At 42.1% G+C, this 20,389-nt stretch overlaps 1 protein-coding gene and 1 long non-coding RNA gene across 17 annotated transcripts in view; one reads left to right on the plus strand and one right to left on the minus strand.

Annotated features, from left to right (window-relative positions):
* LOC138763819 (serine-rich adhesin for platelets-like) overlaps positions 1 to 20,389 on the plus strand; it is a 173,277-nt gene that overhangs the window by 13,942 nt on the left and 138,946 nt on the right. Inside the window, exon 1 of one of the 16 annotated variants that reach the window (XM_069938610.1) lies at positions 18,606 to 18,685. The exons of 11 other annotated variants lie outside the window; for them this stretch is intronic. Coding sequence is in view for 2 of the 5 variants with exons in the window: in XM_069938601.1 (XP_069794702.1) it covers positions 19,390 to 19,504 (115 nt within the window). In the remaining 3 variants the exon portion in view is untranslated. Of the gene's footprint in view, positions 1 to 18,605; positions 18,686 to 19,118; positions 19,505 to 20,389 lie in introns of those variants that run through there. 4 more of the 16 variants (XM_069938608.1, XM_069938609.1, XM_069938606.1 and 1 more) reach the window with 4 other exon arrangements.
* Positions 10,163 to 19,249, minus strand: LOC138763822 (uncharacterized). The gene is made up of 2 exons (XR_011357848.1): positions 19,094 to 19,249; positions 10,163 to 10,931 (listed from the first exon to the last, which is right to left on the minus strand). It is a non-coding gene; the product is annotated as an uncharacterized lncRNA (long non-coding RNA).

Here is a 20,389-nt window from a genome sequence, read left to right on the forward strand (position 1 = left end):
AGCCAGCTTGATTCTTGATATAATAAAAGGAGGTGGACAGGAAGGATTATTCCATCTGATGGAATAATCTTTAGTCTATGAGCTGTGTTCACAATTTACTAAATATTGCCGAGGTGCAATTATGCTAGAATCGTCAATAGAAGTCAAGAAGTTTGTCCCTTGCTGGGTTCATAACCTGGAACCCCAAAGGCCAAAAGTCTGCACACTGTCATATAGGTTGTCCAATAATGTATGCAATTACATAGAGTCAGGCAATACAGACAGGCCCTACTCATCCATGCCAACCATGCTGTCATTCTGAGCTAGTTCCCAATTGCCTGCATTTGGTCCATATCCTTCTGAGTCTTTCCTATCCAGGACTATCCAAATGTCTTTTGAAAGTCGATTTTCTCTGGCAGCTTGTCAAAGATTTGGACCATCCTCTGAGAAAACATTTTGTCCTACAGATCCCTCTTAAATATCTCAGATCTCACTTTAAACCTACGCCCTATAGTTCTAGAATTATCTACACTGTCAGCATTCATTCCACCTATGCCACTGATAACTTTATAAACCTCTATAAACCACTCAAGCTACTATGTCTCAGGAATAAGGACCAATCTCTCCAATCTCTCCCTATAACACAACCTCCTCCATTCCTGACAACACCCTGGTGAATCTCTGCTTCCCATCTTTATTGTCATTCATACTTGCAAAGTTAGTTGATTTTATTTGCAGAACATTTGGGAAAAAAATTCTCAATATTTATGCTTGGTGTATTTCAAACACTACAACATGAAATACATCATTCCTCTTTATTTGATAATGATAGAGGATGGGGAGAATAGGTAATAAAACACAGGTAGGTGTGGGGACCATTAATAAATAATTGGCAGTTTGTTGGAGGATGTTAATAAGAAACTGGAGTTGGAATGGTGGTTAAAAAGTCCCTAAGTTCAAGTTTTTTTGTCATGTAACAAGTGTTGGGGACTACCAGTCACCCCAATAATCACAGAGACAAAGAATGAGGGGAACGATAGGCTTTATTACACACAAGACTTGCTGGCCCGGGTCCAAGCTAGGGAAGTGCAGGGAAGGAAGAGGTGACTCGACTTTTATGGCCTGGGTCACAGGGGAGGAGTCTAGGAGAGGATGTCATCAGGAAGGTGGGCCAGCCCGTGCCTGTACTGGCCAGTAGATACAATAAACCATATCATTACATTCACCCCCATTTTTTAAATAGAGACCACAGGGAACAATAACGAGGAAGGGGAGAGAGAGAAGAGAAAAAAGGAAAAAAAAAGGGAAAAGGCAAACTCTCTCTCTAGATGTTCAGTCGCACCGGTGACTTCCTCCTCCTGCCAGACTGAGGAGGGGCCGGTGTGTCTGTGTGTTGCTCCTTTGGGGGGGGGGGGGGTGGAGGTTGTCACGGGAGAGGCTGGGGTGGGATGGGGGATTCCCGGGGGGAGAAGCTAGGCGGCTCAGACTCCAGGATGGTGCTTCTGTGTAGTGTGATCAGATCTGTAGGCTGATTGGCGGCAGGCAGGGCCATTTTGGGGTCTCTGGCCCTCGCCAGGTCTCGGATCGGTACAGTGTCCTCGTGGCCATCAGGATACCTCATAAATGCTTATTGGGGGTTGGCGTGAATGAGGTGCACCACTTCCACCAGTGGATCCGTCTTATGGCCCCTGACATGCTTCCGTAGAAGGACCGGCCCTTGGGTTGCCATCCAAGGAGGGATGGAGGAACCGTTCGCTGACCTCCTAGGGAAAGCAAAGAGGCTTTCATGTGGAGTGGTGTTAGTAGCACTAGTGGTCAGTGTGATGGTGCTCAATATTCTGCTACTGACATGGACAGACTGTGATCTTTCCATTAGGAAGTCAAGAATCCTCTTACAGAGAGGGTGTTGAGTTCCAGCGAGGACAGCTTCTCCACCCACCTTTGTGGAATGATCGTATTAAACCCTGAGCTGGAGTTGAACAGCAGCCTGGTGTTTGAGGTGTCATTCTCCAGGAGGGTCAGGATGGAGTGAAGGGACAAAGTTATTGCATCGTCAGTGGAACAGTTTCTTCTATAAGCAGATTGAAATGGGTCCAGTCTCTCATCACCAGACGCTCGAAGCACTTCTTAATGGTGAAGGTCATGCCACAGGGCGGTAGTCATTGAGGACTGTTACTGTTACTTGGGTACCTGGATGATGGTGACTCTCTCGAATCCTGCAGGGATGACTGACTGATGCAGTGAGATGTTGAAGATGTCCGTAAAGATCTCCATCAATAGATCTGTGCAGTTCTTCTGTACCTGGCCAGGTATATTGTCTAGTCTCATTGCCTTGTGTGAGTTCATCTGGGATAGAACTCTCCTAACCTCAGCCACAGCTATGCATGGGGCCCATTCATTAGGGGGACATGGTGTTTTCTTTGGCGTCATCCTGTTCTTCTCATCAAACTTTGCATAAAAGATATTCAGTCTGTCCAGAAGGGAGGCACCATGGGTTTTAACTTGCAAGGTTGACTTGTGATCTTTTATAGTCTTCATTCCTTGCCACATGTCACTGGTGTCGCACAGCTGTTTGTGATCTCAGTACAAAATAATTGAGAGTCCAATGACATAAGGTCATAAAGAAGTGCATGAAGCCAGTGATGGATTAAAATATTGCAGGGCCTGTAGCATAAACTTTAAAAGGGCCCTAAATTGTGCTGGCTGTGGGGTGGCAAAGACAGGAGATGGTAGGTGGAGAGAGGAAGGAGGGAATAGGAGCATGAGAGAATGCAGTCAGGCATTCCCCTCCTTACCTTTTTGTTTGGAACCTCTTCTCTCCACCTATCACCCCTTGGCCACCCCCCCCCCCCCCCCACCTTTTTGTTTGGACGCCTGCCAGCATTCTCTCATACCTTGATGAAGGGCTCAAGCCAGAAATGTTGGTTATGTATTTCTACCTTTGCTACATAAAGGGCGCTGTTTGATAGTAGTCAATGACACATCTACACCTGCCTCCTGAAGAGTGTTTCTGATCTGTCAGACATATGTTTGGTGATTTCTCTTCATTGTGATGAGAATTCTTCTGTCATCAGCAGAGGAAGACTTCCTTGGAATACCAATCTCTTTGCAATTACTGAGTTCACCAGTATGCTCTTCTTGATGATGTTCCAAACAGTTGATTTTGGTAATCCTAGGAGTTTTATTCTTGTTTTTCAGCCTCATAATGGCTTCTTTAACTTTCATTGGCACAACTCTGGTCATCATGTTGAAAAATGGCAATAACAGACTCCAAAGGTAAAAGCAAGCCTAGCTCTCTTATACCTGCACCAATGAAGCGGTTAAACATACCTGAGTACTCACAAATACCTGTGAAACTAAAATTCCCAAACATAACGGTGCCTTGAAATGTGCTGGAATTTCTACATGGTCAAACAAAAATGTATTCAAATAACCTTGAATAAAATCTGGAATGTGCACTTAATTACATGTGAATTGTTTGATTTAAAATTTAAAACTGTGGAGCACAGGGGAAAATAAAGGTAAAAAGTGTCTTCATCCCAAACTTTTTGGAGGGCACTGTAATTCAGAAATTCTAACCCATCTAGAAAGATGCACCCAAGTTACAAGCTGCTTCTAAACCTAAAAATTGCATTCTCCAAGTATGCACATAATGGAAGTTTCAAAATGGAACTTCCAATTCAAGAAATGTGCATGTTTGTAGGCATGACAATTCAGAGAATTGCATCTTTGACAGATAATGGATCACTATTAAAAGTGACAAGACAAGAATAAGAATGTTTAGAGCAGCTTCCCAAAATAAAGCAGGAAGTCTTAGCTTCAACAAAAATATTATGCATCAATGGCAGATTTTCTTACAGCTGTTCAGGAAAAGTGAAGTATCCAGTTGTGGTCATCATAATTTCAAAAGGATGTGAAGGACATTGGGAGGTGCGGAAGATGTTTGCAAGGATAGCTTCAGGGATGAGTGATATCACTTATAAATTAAGAATAGAAATGTTGTGGCTGTCATTGGAGAAGAGTGTGGGAAAAAGACAAAATCCCCTTTCACATTTGCGTCCCAGCAAATTAGCCATTCAGTCTCCTTGGATAGGAATGGGGGTTTGGCTTTTCACACTTGGCCACTCCCAACTGGGACACTGAAAGCTTTCACACTTGCAAGGAGGGTTAGAACTGTTGTACCTTCTACTGATGACGTCATGACACATTGAGTGATGGTGGACCTGCCCTAAATCCTAATCAATGTATAATGATCTTATAATCATGCCTAATTATAACATAATTAAGCTTTATGTACTGCAAAGTATGAGCCCTTCAGCCCCTGTTGTTGTGCTGATCTATAAGGGACTGTGGGAAAGTGCTAGAAATAAATAGCAATAGCTGACAATTTTTAAACAGCGTGGGAAAGTTGGTAGAATTTATATAGCATGGGTAAGTTTGTAGTGCTATAATGCACAATTTATATAGCGTGGGAAAGTTACCGTGGGAAAAAAGCGATTGTTGAGCTGCCCTCCTAGAATTCTGTGCGGCAAAGATAGGACTGCATGTATGGTTGCATGAATGGACCATTCATGGAGGGCATTCTGCGAAGTCACTTTAAAGGGTTATTGGCCATTAATTCTTGGGATCACTTGCAAGGGTGAAAGGGGTCATAGAGAGACTCAACATAGAAATGGGTCTTTGGCTCATTATGTCAGCACTGACCAACTATTGTTTTACACTATTCCTACTTTCTCACTAACCCTCTACAGATTCTATCAATCATCCACACACTAAGGCAATTGACAGTAGCCAATTAACCTATCAGTTGCCACATGTTTGAAATATGGGAAGATGCCAGAGCACTTGGAGGAAATGATCACAAGAACATGCAAACTCTAAACAGGCAGCACCTGAGATAAAGACTAACCTAGTTCTCTGGTGCTGAAAAGCAGCAGCTCTTTTAGATGTGCCACTGTACCACCCAAGACTTAAAAGAGATGATTGTGATGGATTAAGAAAGAATAAGCAGAAAGAAGTTGTTTCCATCAGAAAGTTTTTTGGATGAAGGATAAGCAATAGGAAAAAAGACAAAGGCTGATATTGGTGATGGGTGTGCAGTTGGGTCTGTAAGTAGGAGAGTGCACAGATTGTTTTTATACAAAAAGTGATTCTCATCTGGAACTCCAGTGTCTGAAAGGATAGTAGAAACAGTGTCAAAAAAGGCTTTAAGGGAACTGGATAATCACCTGAAAGAAAATAATTTGCAGGTCTGTGGGAAAGAGCAGACTAAATATATTATTCAATGATATACCAGTGTGGATTTAATGGGCTCTGTGTCCTCTTCCTGTGAGGATATTATGATTGTGAGTGCATGATTAAAAGATGAAGATTGAAATAAGCCTTTGGATTCAAGGTATAGAATAGAAAAATGTCTCTTCTAAATAGAAAGGACCAGACACCTTAATCAAGATGCAATGAATAGCAATGGTCAGCTAAAAACATCCTCTGGCAAGGAAGTTGAGTTTGATGGTGACCCTAAGCTTGACAAATGTACACCAACGTCCCTGGTGTGCACAAGGCTGCTTGCCCCCACCTTGGTTACTCGGATCATGTATCTGTCCTACTAAACCCAGCGTACAGACCGCTGGCAAAATGAACTAGGCCAGTGCACAAGATGTGGTTGGCGTTTGGGGGGTAGGATGGTGGTGTCCACAGCAACACCAGGATTGCTGTTTCATGGAGGCAGCCACCTATGATGGTCACGTAAACATTGAGTACATGACCTTAGTGACTGGCTACATCACCAAGTGCATTCGCAACCAGGGCTAACTGGGCACTTCTCTGAGCTCGTGATGCTTCAGGACAGGGGATATGATGATAGTAAGATCAGCCAGGGGTGAACTCTTCCATGCAATCTGGAAGGCAAAGCAAGGGGGAGTCACAGACAGCCGTGCAACATTAGCAACATGAGGCGCGTGTGGCAAGGCATCAAGACTATAACACATCACAAGTCAATCTTGCGAGTTAAAGACAATGAAGCATCCCTTCTGAACAGACAGAACATCTTTTGTGCATGGTTTGATGAGAAGAACTAGATGATGCAGAAGAAAGCTCTGTATCATCCTGATGAATGGGCTCCCTGCATAGCTGCGGTTGAGAGGAGAATCCACACAAGGTTTCACATTTTTAATGTGGGGAAAAAGCAATGGCGGACGTACCCTCCCAGAATTCCATGTGGCAGAGAAAGGGTTGTGTGCCTGGCTGCATACTTGGAGCATTTATAGAGGGGTTTCTCTAATACACAACATTCTGGGAAGTCAGATTCGCCATTGCTTTCCCCCCCAGTCTTTATAAATTGTGTGCTATAGCGCTACCAATTTTCCCACACTGTTTAAACATTGTCCGCTATTGCTATTTATTTCCTCTCCCCCCCCCCCCCCCACCTACCCACACACACACTGCAACTTTCCCATGGCAAAGTTTATTCCTTCATTTTTTTAAAAATTTCCTGCACTCAGGCAAAAACTTGGGTCATTTCAATCCCACAATGCAATTACCCCTTTCACACTTGCCTGATTGCAATGCCGGCGTCTGCAGACACCAGGGATCGTACTAAGGGTTGAGGCCATCAATCCCCGGTTTGAGATGACATCATCTGACACTGGCATTGAGCTAATTTTGCTTTCACACTAGACCACTTAAAAGGCCGATTGCCTTTTGATTCTTGGGATCACTTGCAAGTGTGAAAGGCAACAGAGTTGCATGCGACCCTTTAAATAAAAGATACATTGTTAACAATGTTAGAAATTAAAGTACCTTTAAAGAAATTGCTCGAGACAAAAATTGAGAACAAAGAACATTTATTACAACAACAATGCAAAGTTGGGTGCTTCCCCTTACCCTGGGAATACACACACATACTGGGGCTCACCCAACTTTTATACAGTCAATTTCTGTATCAGAGTGCCCTCCCCCTTACATTCTTCTTCCCCCTGGATGGGTTTGGCTTAGGTAATCCTTCCTGCCTACGTGCAGTTTCAGTACACTTGGAGGACCAGGGGGTATCCTGTGGGTGTCCCATCATGTCATTGTCCTTATTCACACCTTCCTGATTCTCGGGGCTACAGTCTCTTGGTATGCAGAGTTGACTCATCCTATCTAGGGTTGGCTAATTTAATATGTATAAATCTGTGTAAGGTTAGCTAATTAGATATGTAGGACTTGGTACTTCTATCTAGGGCTAGGAGACCTTTATCTGATCCAGACTACCTCAACTTCCTACATTCTATTGTACCTTACCATTCCTTTTCTTAGTCTTATGGTGGCTCTTGTCACAAAGAAGATTCTTATGTTAATCCTGCTGACTCTGCTTTCCTGCATTCTAATCCCCAAGCTCATCCTGTTTGTACTGGTTACAGCCATTAACTGATGAATTTTAGTTTCTTCCATGTTCATAATTTTAGATCAATTTTCCCATCTCTCACAACATTATGAAAGCTTGATTAGTTTGTCTATAACAACTGGTGAGATCACAATTTCACCTGGCGCTGCTGAAAAATGGCACGAGGAAAGAGGTCACTAGGAGCATGAGTTCGGGAAATGTTCACTGACCTACCAGCATAGTGGTAATGATCAGGAAGTAGTTTTAATACAGTGTACAAACAAAATAATTATCTGTTTATTGGAATTAGATTAATGGTACCAATGTTGCTTGATTTCAATAAAAATTGAAAAGTTGGTGTCAGTTCATTATTTAAAGTTCACGTCCAGTGGTGGCCAGTCTGCAATTAATATATTCATACCTGTTGGAAAAAATATGCAACCCCGTTTTCTTCCAGTCTGAATGAGAAAATGCTTAGATGTGGACTCATTTGCAGAATGGAGGTAGACATCAGAACATGAAACAGCCTTATTATGGTAGTAAATTACTAGGCAGCCAAACTGACTCAATTGTGAGTTACATCATAGGTTTTAGGCACCTATCCCCAGTTCCAGTTGTTCTTGATTTCAAGGATCTGAAAATTACTATTGTTCTTTCCTTTGTAACTCTCCAGACCCAAAAGCTATTTCTTAGCAAAGGCTTCCTCAACACCAAGTAAACTTGGCTGCCTTCTAGAGATTCAAAATTACCAAAGCTGACAGTTTCCATTGACATGTTCTGCATTGGAGCCAGAGGACCAGTCGCACCCTTGCCAGTCGGACCATGCATCGCCTGTCTTGCACTATCATATGAGGCCAAGCTGTCAGCCCTCTGGACTGTTATGTAGTGGGACAGTTCCAATCTTTCACCTCCTTGCATGGCTCAAAGCTGGGAGAGGTCTGTCATGGTTGGATACTTACCTTTGTCGGGAGCAGTTGAATGAGTGTCAGGATCACCTATGTAGCAGTGAATCAATGAGGTCAGCTTGGTGGTGTTTGGGGAGTTGAAGAATGCAATGTTGTGTCTAGGGATTAATAAAAGAAAGTCAACTTCATGGTGTGCTGAAGGAAATGTGCGAGTGCATTCTTTATTTGTTTGTGAGCTGTGGTAAATCAGTACCATTACAAGCTCTATCGAGAGCATCCGGGGAGGCTGCATCACAGTGCAGCACGGTTACTGCAGAGAAATGGATCAAATGTCTATACACGAGACCATAAGAGTGGCAGAGAGGATCACTGGAATCTCCCTCTCCCCACCCCAATCTATTAGGATCATTGTCTAAAGAGAGTGCACAAAATAATTGAGGATCCCTTCCACCCTGTGTACAGCATCTCTCAGCTGCTACCATCAGGAGAGCAAGACAAGACTATCAGTCAGCAGCACTAGGCTGAGAAACAGCTTCTTCCCATGGTCAGTGAGAATGCTGAACAACCAAAGGAACTGCTCTCATAAGCCATCTGAGAATCTCAGATTTCTGAAACAATATTTATCTGTATGAATACTATGTCTGTGTGTGTGTGTATATATATTTGTTTGTTTGTATGTGCGTTATGTCTGGTTGTGTGTCTGCATGTTTTCTTTTTACCAAGGAACGTAGAACTCAGTTTTGTTGGATTGTATTTGTGCAATCAAATGACAAACTTTACTTGAGATGATTTTCATTAATCTCCCAATTGCGTACAATTCTGGGTACTAAACTTTTCTGGGAACAGGGATCTCTAACAATTTGGGAACATTGCCTAGGTTTGGAGAGTTAAGTCTGGAAGAGTCCAAGAAATGTCATTTCCCCAACCCCAGAGCAAATGAATGTTTGTATGCATTCCGCATATTGAGTTTCAGATTACAGGCTCCAATTGCCACCTATGTGCCCAACGATGAGGCTATAATTGTACCCAGTGTCAGACTGTTTAGGTTGGAGGCCTCAAGCTCCATTCTGCTCATCAGGGGTGCATGTATGACAATTAAGTTCCAGAGATTGTGATCAGTCAAATTTAAAATATCCCAGATGTGCATTTAAGAAACAGGAGAAAGCCCTTGGAGGGGGTGCAAAAGTGTGATACAAGGGGAGAGCATCTTGAATTTCAGCTGTAAATGCAGTTGTTGAGGTTGCATACCATGAGAAAAGATATTTTAAATTAGGAGGTATTTTGACAGAGCAGTTATGAGAAATTTCTCAGGTAAGTGATCCAGTCACCAAAGATTACAAATGTAATTGGCAAAACACGAACATTTCAATGAAGTTCTGCCAAGTTCTGAAATGCCCTTTAAGCAAAATCAAATATAGAGAAGAATGAAGTTTCAAAATTACAAAGCTGGACTGCACGCGACTAAACTACACAATTCTTTCATAAAGTTGCCATAGCACTATACAGCAACTGATTGTGTGTGCTGCAAGTCTATGGACATTAGACCAGTTAATGGATGTGAAGTTGAAAGCCCCAAAATGGTATCAATATATTGTTCTGCCAATTTGCGTTCCTGGTCCTGCGCCATTGAAAGAGGAAGATGTGCATAAAAATGCAAGTACTTTAATGTGTGCATTTCTATTGCACCTTTCAAATCCCTTTAATAATGTCACAAAGCCAAAGAGAAATTTTCAGATGTACTCATTAATGTAGCATAGTTTTATGTAGAGACTAGAGATACTGTGATCGTTCTCAAAACAGAAAAGATGAATGAGGACATCCAATAATGAATAAGTAAACTAATTTTAGTGATCGAGGTTAAGAGAGTATGATATCAGTAATCATAAGACATATTTAAGGTAACTGGCAAAAGAACTGAAGAAAACACAAGGGATAATTTTATTCAGCTAGTCACGAGGATCAGAAATGCATTTCTTGAAGGAACAGTGAAAGTACATTCAACTGGACCCTTCAAGCAAATTAAATGGTTAGTGTTCTTCTTCTTTGGCTTGGCTTCGCGGACGAAGATTTATGGAGGGGGTAAATGTCCACGTCAGCTGCAGGCTCGTTTGTGGCTGACAAGTCCGATGCGGGACAGGCAGACACGGTTGCAGCGGTTGCAGGGGAAAATTGGTTGGTTGGGGTTGGGTGTTGGGTTTTTCCTCCTTTGCCTTTTGTCAGTGAGGTGGGCTCTGCGGTCTTCTTCAAAGGAGGTTGCTGCCCGCCAAACTGTGAGGCGCCAAGATGCACGGTTTGAGGCGATATCAGCCCACTGGCGGTGGTCAATGTGGCAGACACCAAGAGATTTCTTTAGGCAGTCCTTGTACCTTTTCTTTGGTGCACCTCTGTCACGGTGGCCAGTGGAGAGCTCGCCATATAACACGATCTTGGGAAAGCGATGGTCCTCCATTCTGTCACGTCTCCAGAAATGGTTAGTGTAGTGATTAGCATAACACTATTACAGTGCCAGCCACTCAGGTTTGAATTCAGCGCTGACTGCAAGGAGTTTGTACATTCTCCGTGTTTGCATGGCTTTTCTCCAGGTGCTTCAGTTTCCACCAATCCTTCAAAACGTTCAGCGATTGTTGGTCAATTGAGTGTAATGGGGGGCATGGGCTCATGGGCCGGAAGGGCCTGTTACTGTGCTGTATGTAAAAAAAGACAAAAGAAAAATAACAGAATGAGATTAATTTCATCAGTCTTTCAAAGAGCTGTCGCAAAGAGCCAAAGGCTTCTTCCCTTGGTTTGTGATTCTAAAATTCCATTGAGCAAGTATTTAGCAACATGTATATTGAACGCATGGCCTGTAAATTCAGCACAGAAACACGAAGCTAACTCCTTCCATCAATATTTAGCCTGTCACGTTATCGTGTGGTAATCTACCACAATTTCAAATATGGCAAGATTCAAATTTGTTTAAATACACTCTAATTACCAAAATGGTGCCACTAGTGCAAGTAATTGCTCCAGATACCATATTATTAATTGGGTCATAGCACTGTGTACCTGCCAGAAATAAGAATCCACAGGATTAATAATATAGGTTAACATGTTGCCAGTTTTTGACTAGCAGGTTGACAAGATGTATCCCAAGCTTTTACAGGTGGAGAGGGAGAAGGAGAGGGGCCTTGACAGACATTTTTAAATTTTTAGCAAAGTATGGCTAGAGGAACTCAGCTGGTTAGAACAACATCTATGGGTAGAAATGGTCAGTCAACATTTCACGTCCATGCCCTATATCAATAGATGGAAGAGGATAATTTTACCATAATATAAAAGGGGAAAGAAACTGGGCAAAGGATTCAGGAGTTTTGGGACAGAAGATGCAATATGCGGAGAGATCATTTGGTTGGGGGGGGGGGGGAATAAGCTAGAGTGAGAGGAAATGATAAGTAGGTAAATAGTGATGAAATGGTGGAACCAGCTGGAGGAAGACCTTATTTAAATTAGAAAAATCAACATATAAATATTAACTTGCCACAGACAATGCATGATATGATATGATTGAAAGGCAATAAATGTGGGTTTTTTTAAAAAACAGAAAACAGCAAGAAATTGTAGGCTAGGAGTCGAATGTGAGTGGTAGGAAAGTTATCAGAAAAAGTCCAGAGGGAGAGGATTATTCTGCACTTGGAAAGCCAGGGCAATGAACTCTGAAACAAGCAGAGTTCATGAAATACAAATTACATCATTTCCCATTTATGTCTTTGCAATTACATCAAGACACAGCATACATCTCAAGAGATATGGCTTTTTTTTTAAAACATAGCTGTAACACCTAAACCGTTTGAATGTTGAGAGTTAAACTCCTTCTCCACATAAGTGTTCCAGACAGTGAATGAACATTGTTCATTATAATGAATCACATTGTAATCTAATTGTACTTGGTGTGGTTTCCTTGATTCATTATAATGAACCATGTGAATATTTAACACATGCAGAGGTCTGATTCTGTCACAATGAACCAATTGCTCTTGATTCTGTAAAACTCTATTTTGTGGCTCTCAACCTTTTCCTTCAATGGTTAAATGCCATTGGCAACATTTACTTTTACTATACGTGTTTAAACTAAGGCAGGTGACTTCTTATGGAAATGGTGTAGCAGGCTGACCAGGTGCATAATGCTACCACAGCTCACCAGCAAACGCATGGAGCCGCGGGCCGGGCCGCTATGCACTCACCTGGGCAATGACCACGTATGCGCGGTACTGTGTGTAGAGTGATGGCACACTGGATTGCTATGCCTCTTTCTAGAGGGTGCGGGGCTCCCACCGTGTTTACTTTAAACTCGCTAGCCCCGCAGATTGGCAGCAAAGGCATAGTGATGTCACGACTTCCATTCCGTGGAGCCCATGACAGGAGAGATATAAAAGCATGGCAAACTCAATAAACAGTCTTTGGTTGACTAACCCTGTGGACGCGTGTTGTTTTAGTTGCTCTATCAGTGTAGTCACTCCAATAGTACATTTGCGTCACATATCTTTGCAATGATCCACAGAGTTCTACTTAACAGAAACAGGCCATTTGGCCCAACATCCACGCTGATCAAGTTAGTCCCATTCACCTGCATCAGTCCATATACCTCTCAACCTTTTCTATTCATAGGAAAAGATTGGAGAGCTTGTATAATCTCCTATGCTTGTACAATCTGAAATATTTCTTTCAAAATCAGAAAAAATTATTCTCTGCTTGGTTGCACAAGAAAGATTAAGCCATCTTGGTTCAAAAATTTAAGGCAAATATTTCACTCAAAGGGTAGCCTTGTATGAGAACAGCCCACGATTTCATGCAGAGACTCCTGACCATCTTTGTTTACATGTCATGGGGGTGGTTCAACTCTTAAAACAAGTCTTGTTCAATGGTTACTAAATTTCACTCATTATCTTGATTGATTTAGTGCATCTTTCTTGCCTCTACACATCATATTTACTATTTCCACAACTGATACAATTCACTCAATGTTTGCAAGCAAATAAATTTGTCCAGCTTCTCCCATTTCTTTTCAACTTGATTCTTGCTTTGGATTTGCAAAATACTTTTGGTCTTTAAGTGAATGATGCATTGCTCCTTTTATGACACTGTAGCAGTCTTCAAACATTTTGTCATATCATTCCTAAGATGATTCAAGATGCAACTGTCAAACTCCAAAGCTGAAAGCATTCTCTCAATATAACCTTTGTTCTAATCTTATAAAAGGTGTCCACTTTTCATGGCTTGTAACAATGATTAGCTCCATTGTGTTGTATTGCACTCTATTTTCTCTAACATCTGTAAAACACAAGATTTTCAAAGACACTTGCTGGAGTTATGTGTCTTAACTCATTAATGAAAGTTTTGTAACCAACTCAATAGAAATGTTATTAATAAACATTTTTCTGCTTCTGGCACAGACAGTTGTCAATCCCAACTTAAAATTGCTCAAATGAATATCAATACACCCTCTATTCAATTCAAATAGTCACTAAATGACTTTTTTTCTTATCTTTAATCAGCGTACTATCGCTGTGTGAGCTGGTTTCACCTGCAGTCTTCAGATCTTTGATCTTTATTTCAGCTCTCTGAGGAATACAACTATCGGAGTTGCTTGTGGCAGATCACATTCACCAAAATGCTTTTATTGCAATGTAATTTTAAAATCTAATTTTGTGTACTTTGATCAAAATTGTGTATGGACTAATATATAAACAACCTATACACAATACAATGTGAAGTGGCATCAAATTTGCAGCACAAAGACAACAACATCCCTCAAATTGTCACACACACAGGAGAGTACAAATGCTAAAATCTGAAGTTAAGCACAATCTGCAGAAAAGCTAGTGTAAAGAGGTCAGAGAGGAAGGATGGAACCAGGTTGATGTGAAACATGAAGGACAGAGGCAGTAGATTGGTGGCTGCCAGACAGACAAGTAAAAGAGAATCAGAATTTATTGTCATGAACTCCCTCTGGAGTTTTTTCTTGTCCTGAATGTTGGCACCTCCATACCAGTGATGCAACCAGTCAGAATGTTCTCCACAGTACACCTGTCAAAGTCTGAGCCTTCGGTAACATATCGAATCTCCTCAAACACCTCACAAAGACACTAAATTTGTATCAGGGAAAATGGACAATCCAAATATGGCAAAAGATAAACCAGATTGTTGTCCCCCAAAAGGCCCATAATCCAGAATAAATTCCTTCCTATGCCCTTGGGTAACAAGATCCTGGACATCTGGTGCCAGAACGGGATCAGGTGTATCACGGACTGTTATGAGAAGGGGCAGCTCATGCCATTTGAACAGCTGAGGAACAAATATGAATTGCCTAATAAAACATTCTTCTGCTATCTTCAGCTAAGATCTTTCTTGAGGGATAATTTGGGACTGTCTATGGCCCTGCATGTGTAGCCACATGGAGATTAATTTGAAAGGGGATCCCACGCAAATTCATCTCTGCTAATATACCTCCAGTTCCAAAATGAGGGCCCAAAAACAGGCCTCCATAAATCAAGGCAAAGATGGGAGTCAGACTTGGGAACAACTTATGTTGGGACAGCATGACAGCAGTCATTAATGCTAGATATAGGCTGGTACAGTACAATTTCCTACACCAGGTGTATCTTACACCCCAAAAATTACACAAGGTAAAATAAGAAATCTCAAGAATTGTTTTTTTGTAGCGTAGAGGCGGGAACCTTTGTACCTTCAACCTGGCTATGCACCAAGGTGAGACCCTTTTGGGTAGATCTGATCTAGGGGATATTTTGGAGCAAATTACAAGGGTGGACTTTCCACAGGACCTAGAGTTGTTCCTGCTGGGAAATATCATGGACATGAGTTTGAGATTGTCCAAATATCAAATTCAGTTTTTAAAGGCTGCTTTGGCCGTGGCCAGGAAATGTATAGCAGTTACCTGGAAGTCTGACTCACAGCTGAGCACCACATGTTGGAACATGGAGATGCAGAACGGTATTCCTCTGGAGAAAAATCACCTATAATCTGAGGGGGATGTATATGTATAGCCCGTACGTTGAAGTACGGAAGCTGTACTTGCAGTATGTTGGAACACAGGTATGATTACAATAGAGCGGTGGATGGCAAGTTCACGCCAGACCCAAAATGCCAGGATGGAAGGAATGCTTCAGACCCAATATTGTTTCTCTTTGTTTTGTTTTTTCATTCTACTTTAGTTTTCTCAGGCATCTTCTTGGCCTATGTTATTTTTGGATTATTTCTTTGACCTGTTTGTAACCATTGTTATTTTGTTGTGTTTTATTTTCTTTTTTGTAATTAATACATGTTTGTTGATTTATTATTTTGGGGAGGGAAGGAGAAAAATTAGGCAATATATTATACTCTGTAAAAGGGGTCAAATATTTTCCTGTGCTGTTTGAAATGCATGAGTCTGTAAAATCAAAGATAAAATATTCAAAAATAAAAACACCTCACAAAGTATAGCCACTGGTGAGCTGCATTCTTGATTGCATCAAAGTAGAGGCTCGATGACAGATCCTTGGAGATGATGACACCCAGTAATTTGAAGTTCTTGACTCTCCACTACTGACCCCTCGATGAAGACTGGAACAGATTCTTCTGACTTCCTCCTGAAGTCCACAATAATCTCTTTGGTTTTACTAATGTTGAGCACAAGGTTTTTGGCATGACACCACTTAATGAACTGATCTAAATCCCTCCTGTACGCTTCCTCATTGCCATTTGTGATTCTGCCGACAAGTGTGGTGTCATTGGCAAATTTGTATATAGCTTTGGAATTGTGCCTGGCCACACAGTCATGGGTGCATAGTGAGTAGAGCACTGGACTAAGCACACATTCTTGACGTGTACCTGTGTTGAGAGTCAGTAAGGAAGAGACGTCGTTTCCAATTCATGCTGACTATAATAATTATGAAGAGGAAGTCAAGGATCCAGTTGCAGAGTGGGCTATAGAGCCCCAGGGTTTGGAGCTTTTTGATCAGCACTGAGGGAATAATGGTGTTGAAGGCTAAGCTGCAGTCTATGAAGAGCAGCCATATGTAGGAGTTGCTGTTTTCAAGGTGATCCAGAGCTGAATGGAGAGCCAGCGATATTGCATCTGCTGTGGAGCGACTGCAACAATGAGCAAATTGCAGTGGGTCCAGGTCTTTTCTTGGGTACATGTTAATTCTGGCCATGACCAACCTCTCAAAGCATTTCATCACAGTAGAAGTTAGTGCTACTGGGAGATAGTCATTGTGGATGATTGATGTCCTTTTGGAGCAGGTGGGAACCTCTCACGCAGCAATGAGAGGTTGAAAATGTTTGTGAACAGTCTGGCTGGTTGGTTGGCACAGATTTTCAGTACCCTGCCAGGAATACCATCGGCCTGATGCCTTGTGAAGTTCATCCTCTTGAATGATGTTCTGACATAGTCCTTAGAGACAGATATCACTATGTCCTCAGCCTTTGTAGGGATTCTAGTAGATGGTTGGGTTCTCCTTCTCAAAGCAGGTATAGGTGTTCAGCTCATCAGGTAATGAAGCGCCACAGCCATCTATGGTGTTCATTTTCACTTTGTCGGCTGTAATGGGCTGCACTCCCTGTCATAGCTGGAGTGTATCTATCTCTAGCTTCCTCAAAATTGCTACTTTGCTTCAGAGATAGCCTTCTGCAGATCATACCTGGACTTCTTGTAGAGATTTGTATTCCCAGCCTTAAATGTCCTTGATCTCGCCCTCAGCAGATTGTGAATCCTCTGATTCATTCAAGGCCTCTGGTTGGGTAATACCCAGTACGTGTCCATGCAGGTCTTGATGAAGTCGGTGACGCATGTTGCGTATTCATTCAAGTGTAAGGATAAGTTCTTGAATATGGTCCAGTCCACCGACTCAAATCAGTCCTGCAGACGCTCTTCCGCCTCACTCAACTATACTTTCGCCATCCTCACTATTGATGGTATGTTCCTTTTCCTCATCCTTTCCACCCCTCCCTTCCTCCATACACTCATCCATCCCCCTGCTTCACCTGTCACATCCCTCTCCTGCACTTCTATAAATTGGTCATTTTTCCTCTACCACTCCCAGTCCTCATGCATGACCTCTAACCAAAATGTTGAGGTGCATCCACAGATACTGCATCAGCTACTGAGTTCTTCCAGCAGCTTTTTTTGGCCATAATAAGCAGGTAGCTTCATTCCCAGAAGGATGCCATAGCAAGTGAAGCTCTTTTTAGTAACTGCCAAAAGGTATCTTTAAATAGAATATTTATGAAAATCTTATCAACTTCAACCCTCTTAATATTTTGGCAATTTAAATAAATAAACACAAACCATATTCTTATATGTTTTTAAAGTTACTGAATCAAATCAAGTAAAGAGATTTAAACATTATTTTCCCAGCAGCCATTTCTTCCCATCTATTTCAATGGAATCATTGTATTTAAGGCATCAGGGATATCTATGCAAGGTTGCATTACCCAAAGGGTGTCCACTGGTGCAGCACAAAGACACCCAGCAGTTCAGGAAGTAGAGAAGAAAATGCTGCTATTGGTTTATGTCAGCACCAGGCTTCCTGATGTTGATGAAGAAATGCTGGCAAGTTTGAGAAATAGATGGGAGGAAAAATCAAAAGTAGATAAAAGATCTTATGATAAATTTGTATGCTTTGACATTACAGTTCAGTTTCCAGTTTTATTTGACAAAAGGGTCATGGATATCTGAGAAAACACCTTTCCGGTGTAATGGCTGAACATTATAGTTTCAATGCAGAAAGCAGGATAAATTTGTAGATTGCCTAATAATTATAGGAAAATTAAATGTTTTACTACACATGTAATATTTTCTTGAGTATTATAAACTTGATCATTCAATAACTGAAAAACAGGCCACAGAAAAAGTCATGGTGGAGCACAAAACGGAGTTGTTTGACTGTTTATCAACGTACTTGGCAAAAAGTAGTGCAATAATGACATCCAAAGAACCTGTGGAATACATTATTGGGTGATACAACTAATTTATCTATGCACAAAATCCCATGCTAGATTGCCTCAGTACATTGAATCCATTCCTGTGCAAAGTGTTACTGAATTTAAAAGAAGGGAAAACGGCACTTTAATGCCCATACTATGCAAACACATGGAATTGGCGTTCACAAGTTACTGCTGCCAACAGTCGACTTTGATTCAAGATTTTATAAATGTGTGAATCTCAGATTTGAATGAAACAACATTCTGAATGGACGTTTCATTCTGATACCCCAAACAATCTCTTTAGAACATCTACAGTGTAAAATTTAACAGAGATAATGACCAGCTGCATTTTCTCGGAAAACAACTACAGATAGCAGAATCTTGCGCAAAGAGAACTGGTATGACTCAGAAGGTCAGTCAACATTTCGGATCCCCAAAAGAAGGGCTGGAGGGATTCGGTAGGGAGGCAGATTCTCCGGTGAGATGACACTCAACGTCTCGGCTCCCTTTACCGATAAGTTTCCGGCGGGAAACGTGACTGTCCATTTCGCTCCACGAATGCTGCTCGGCCTGCTGAGTCTAACCTTTTTATTTCCCCAATCCATACGACTCTTCTGTCTAATTATGGGGTGGGGGTGGGGGGAGGGGTCGTGATGGCTGGAATAGAGAGACTGATTCAAATAACACTCAAAAAAAGGTTACGTTAATAGAATTGGGCTTAAAGTTCACCACAAATACAAAGTAGAGGATGCACAGAGAAGTTTTTCACTGTGGAGGGAGGGGCTGGCAGGGGGCTCCGTCATGTCATCCGCCAACACTTCAGTGTGAAATTTAAAAAAAGGCACGAGTCACACTTGCTCTCGGCCCCCAGCATCAACTCGCCTACCTTGGGTCCATTATCTATGAACTAACATTCCCACACCCAAGCACTGCAGGGTTCGTGAGGGGCCGCAGCTTGCCCAGGAGACCAGACCTGCGCACACCAGGAGCGCGAGCGCCCGCCCCTCGCGAGACCAGGCCCGCCCCTCTCGAGACTTCAGGCCCGCCCGCCCTCGCGAGATTTTAACTTGGTGCGACATAAAAGCCGAGAAAGACGTCAGCAGGAGGGCGAAGCCGGTCACCAGCAGAGTTTACACAGTGATGGCCAATTGCTGAGGACACTGGGCTGTTTGGAATTGGTGAATGGATGGCGAGCCAGGTTGTCAATTGTTAATGGGCATGTACCATAAGGAGGAGCTTTCTGTACGACTCAATTTTGCGAATAACAGAGACTCAAAGCTGACGAAAAATCAAACAGGTGGAATTTTTACCTGTACGGGGCTGTTATCATCACAACCGGGCTGGCAGGAGGAGGAGGACTCCATGGAGGAGAACTGTGTATCTGCTACCCACTCTCCAAGTCCTCACCAGCCCTTAAATTGGGCTTTTTGGTCCGGGAAATCAAATTTAGATGATCTAATTGGAGAGTGGCTGGAGCTGTGATACCATGGGATATGGAGATTCTTGACCAAACATTATATAAATTTAACTGCAGGTGCAAATTGATTAGGAAGGCAAATAATTTATTGGTCTTACTGCAAGAAGTTTGGAATTTAGAAATGGGGAAGTATTGTTACAATGGTGCAGAGTGTTGGTGAGGCCAATCTGGGAGCACTGTGTGTCCAGTTTTTGTCCTCCCGTTGAAAGGATATTCTGGCATTGGGGACAGCCTTCTACATTCTTCTGATGTTTGTGGGATGACCATTTAAGCATACAAGTTACGTTTATAATCATTGGAGAGGAGAAAATTGAAGGGTGATGATATTATGGTTTACAATCCCAAGGAGACATAGCAGGGTAGATATTCAGTGGTTTCTGCTAGGTGGAGTATCAGAAACTAAGGTACGTAGATTGGCCTGGTCATTTAAATCTGAACTCTGTTGGAAGTACTCATAGAGGGTGGTCAATTGCTCAAGTTCTTTGGAGATTAGGTGGCCAGGGACTGTGGATCAATAGGGATGGTTAAAGAGGAAGAAGGTACATTTTGAAAAGAAAAAAAAATCAAAGAATTGGGGGGCATTGTGGAATTTGCACAGAACAGGCCATGATGCCCAAGATAACCAGGCTCATCATGAATGCTGGGTCAGGAATGAAGGGCAGAGTTGCCCACTCCTGTTCTATTTTCTGATGTTCATGCATAATG

Source organism: Narcine bancroftii, chromosome 5 (assembly GCF_036971445.1).
Source record: "Narcine bancroftii isolate sNarBan1 chromosome 5, sNarBan1.hap1, whole genome shotgun sequence".
In the NCBI taxonomy this organism is placed as follows: domain Eukaryota; kingdom Metazoa; phylum Chordata; class Chondrichthyes; order Torpediniformes; family Narcinidae; genus Narcine; species Narcine bancroftii.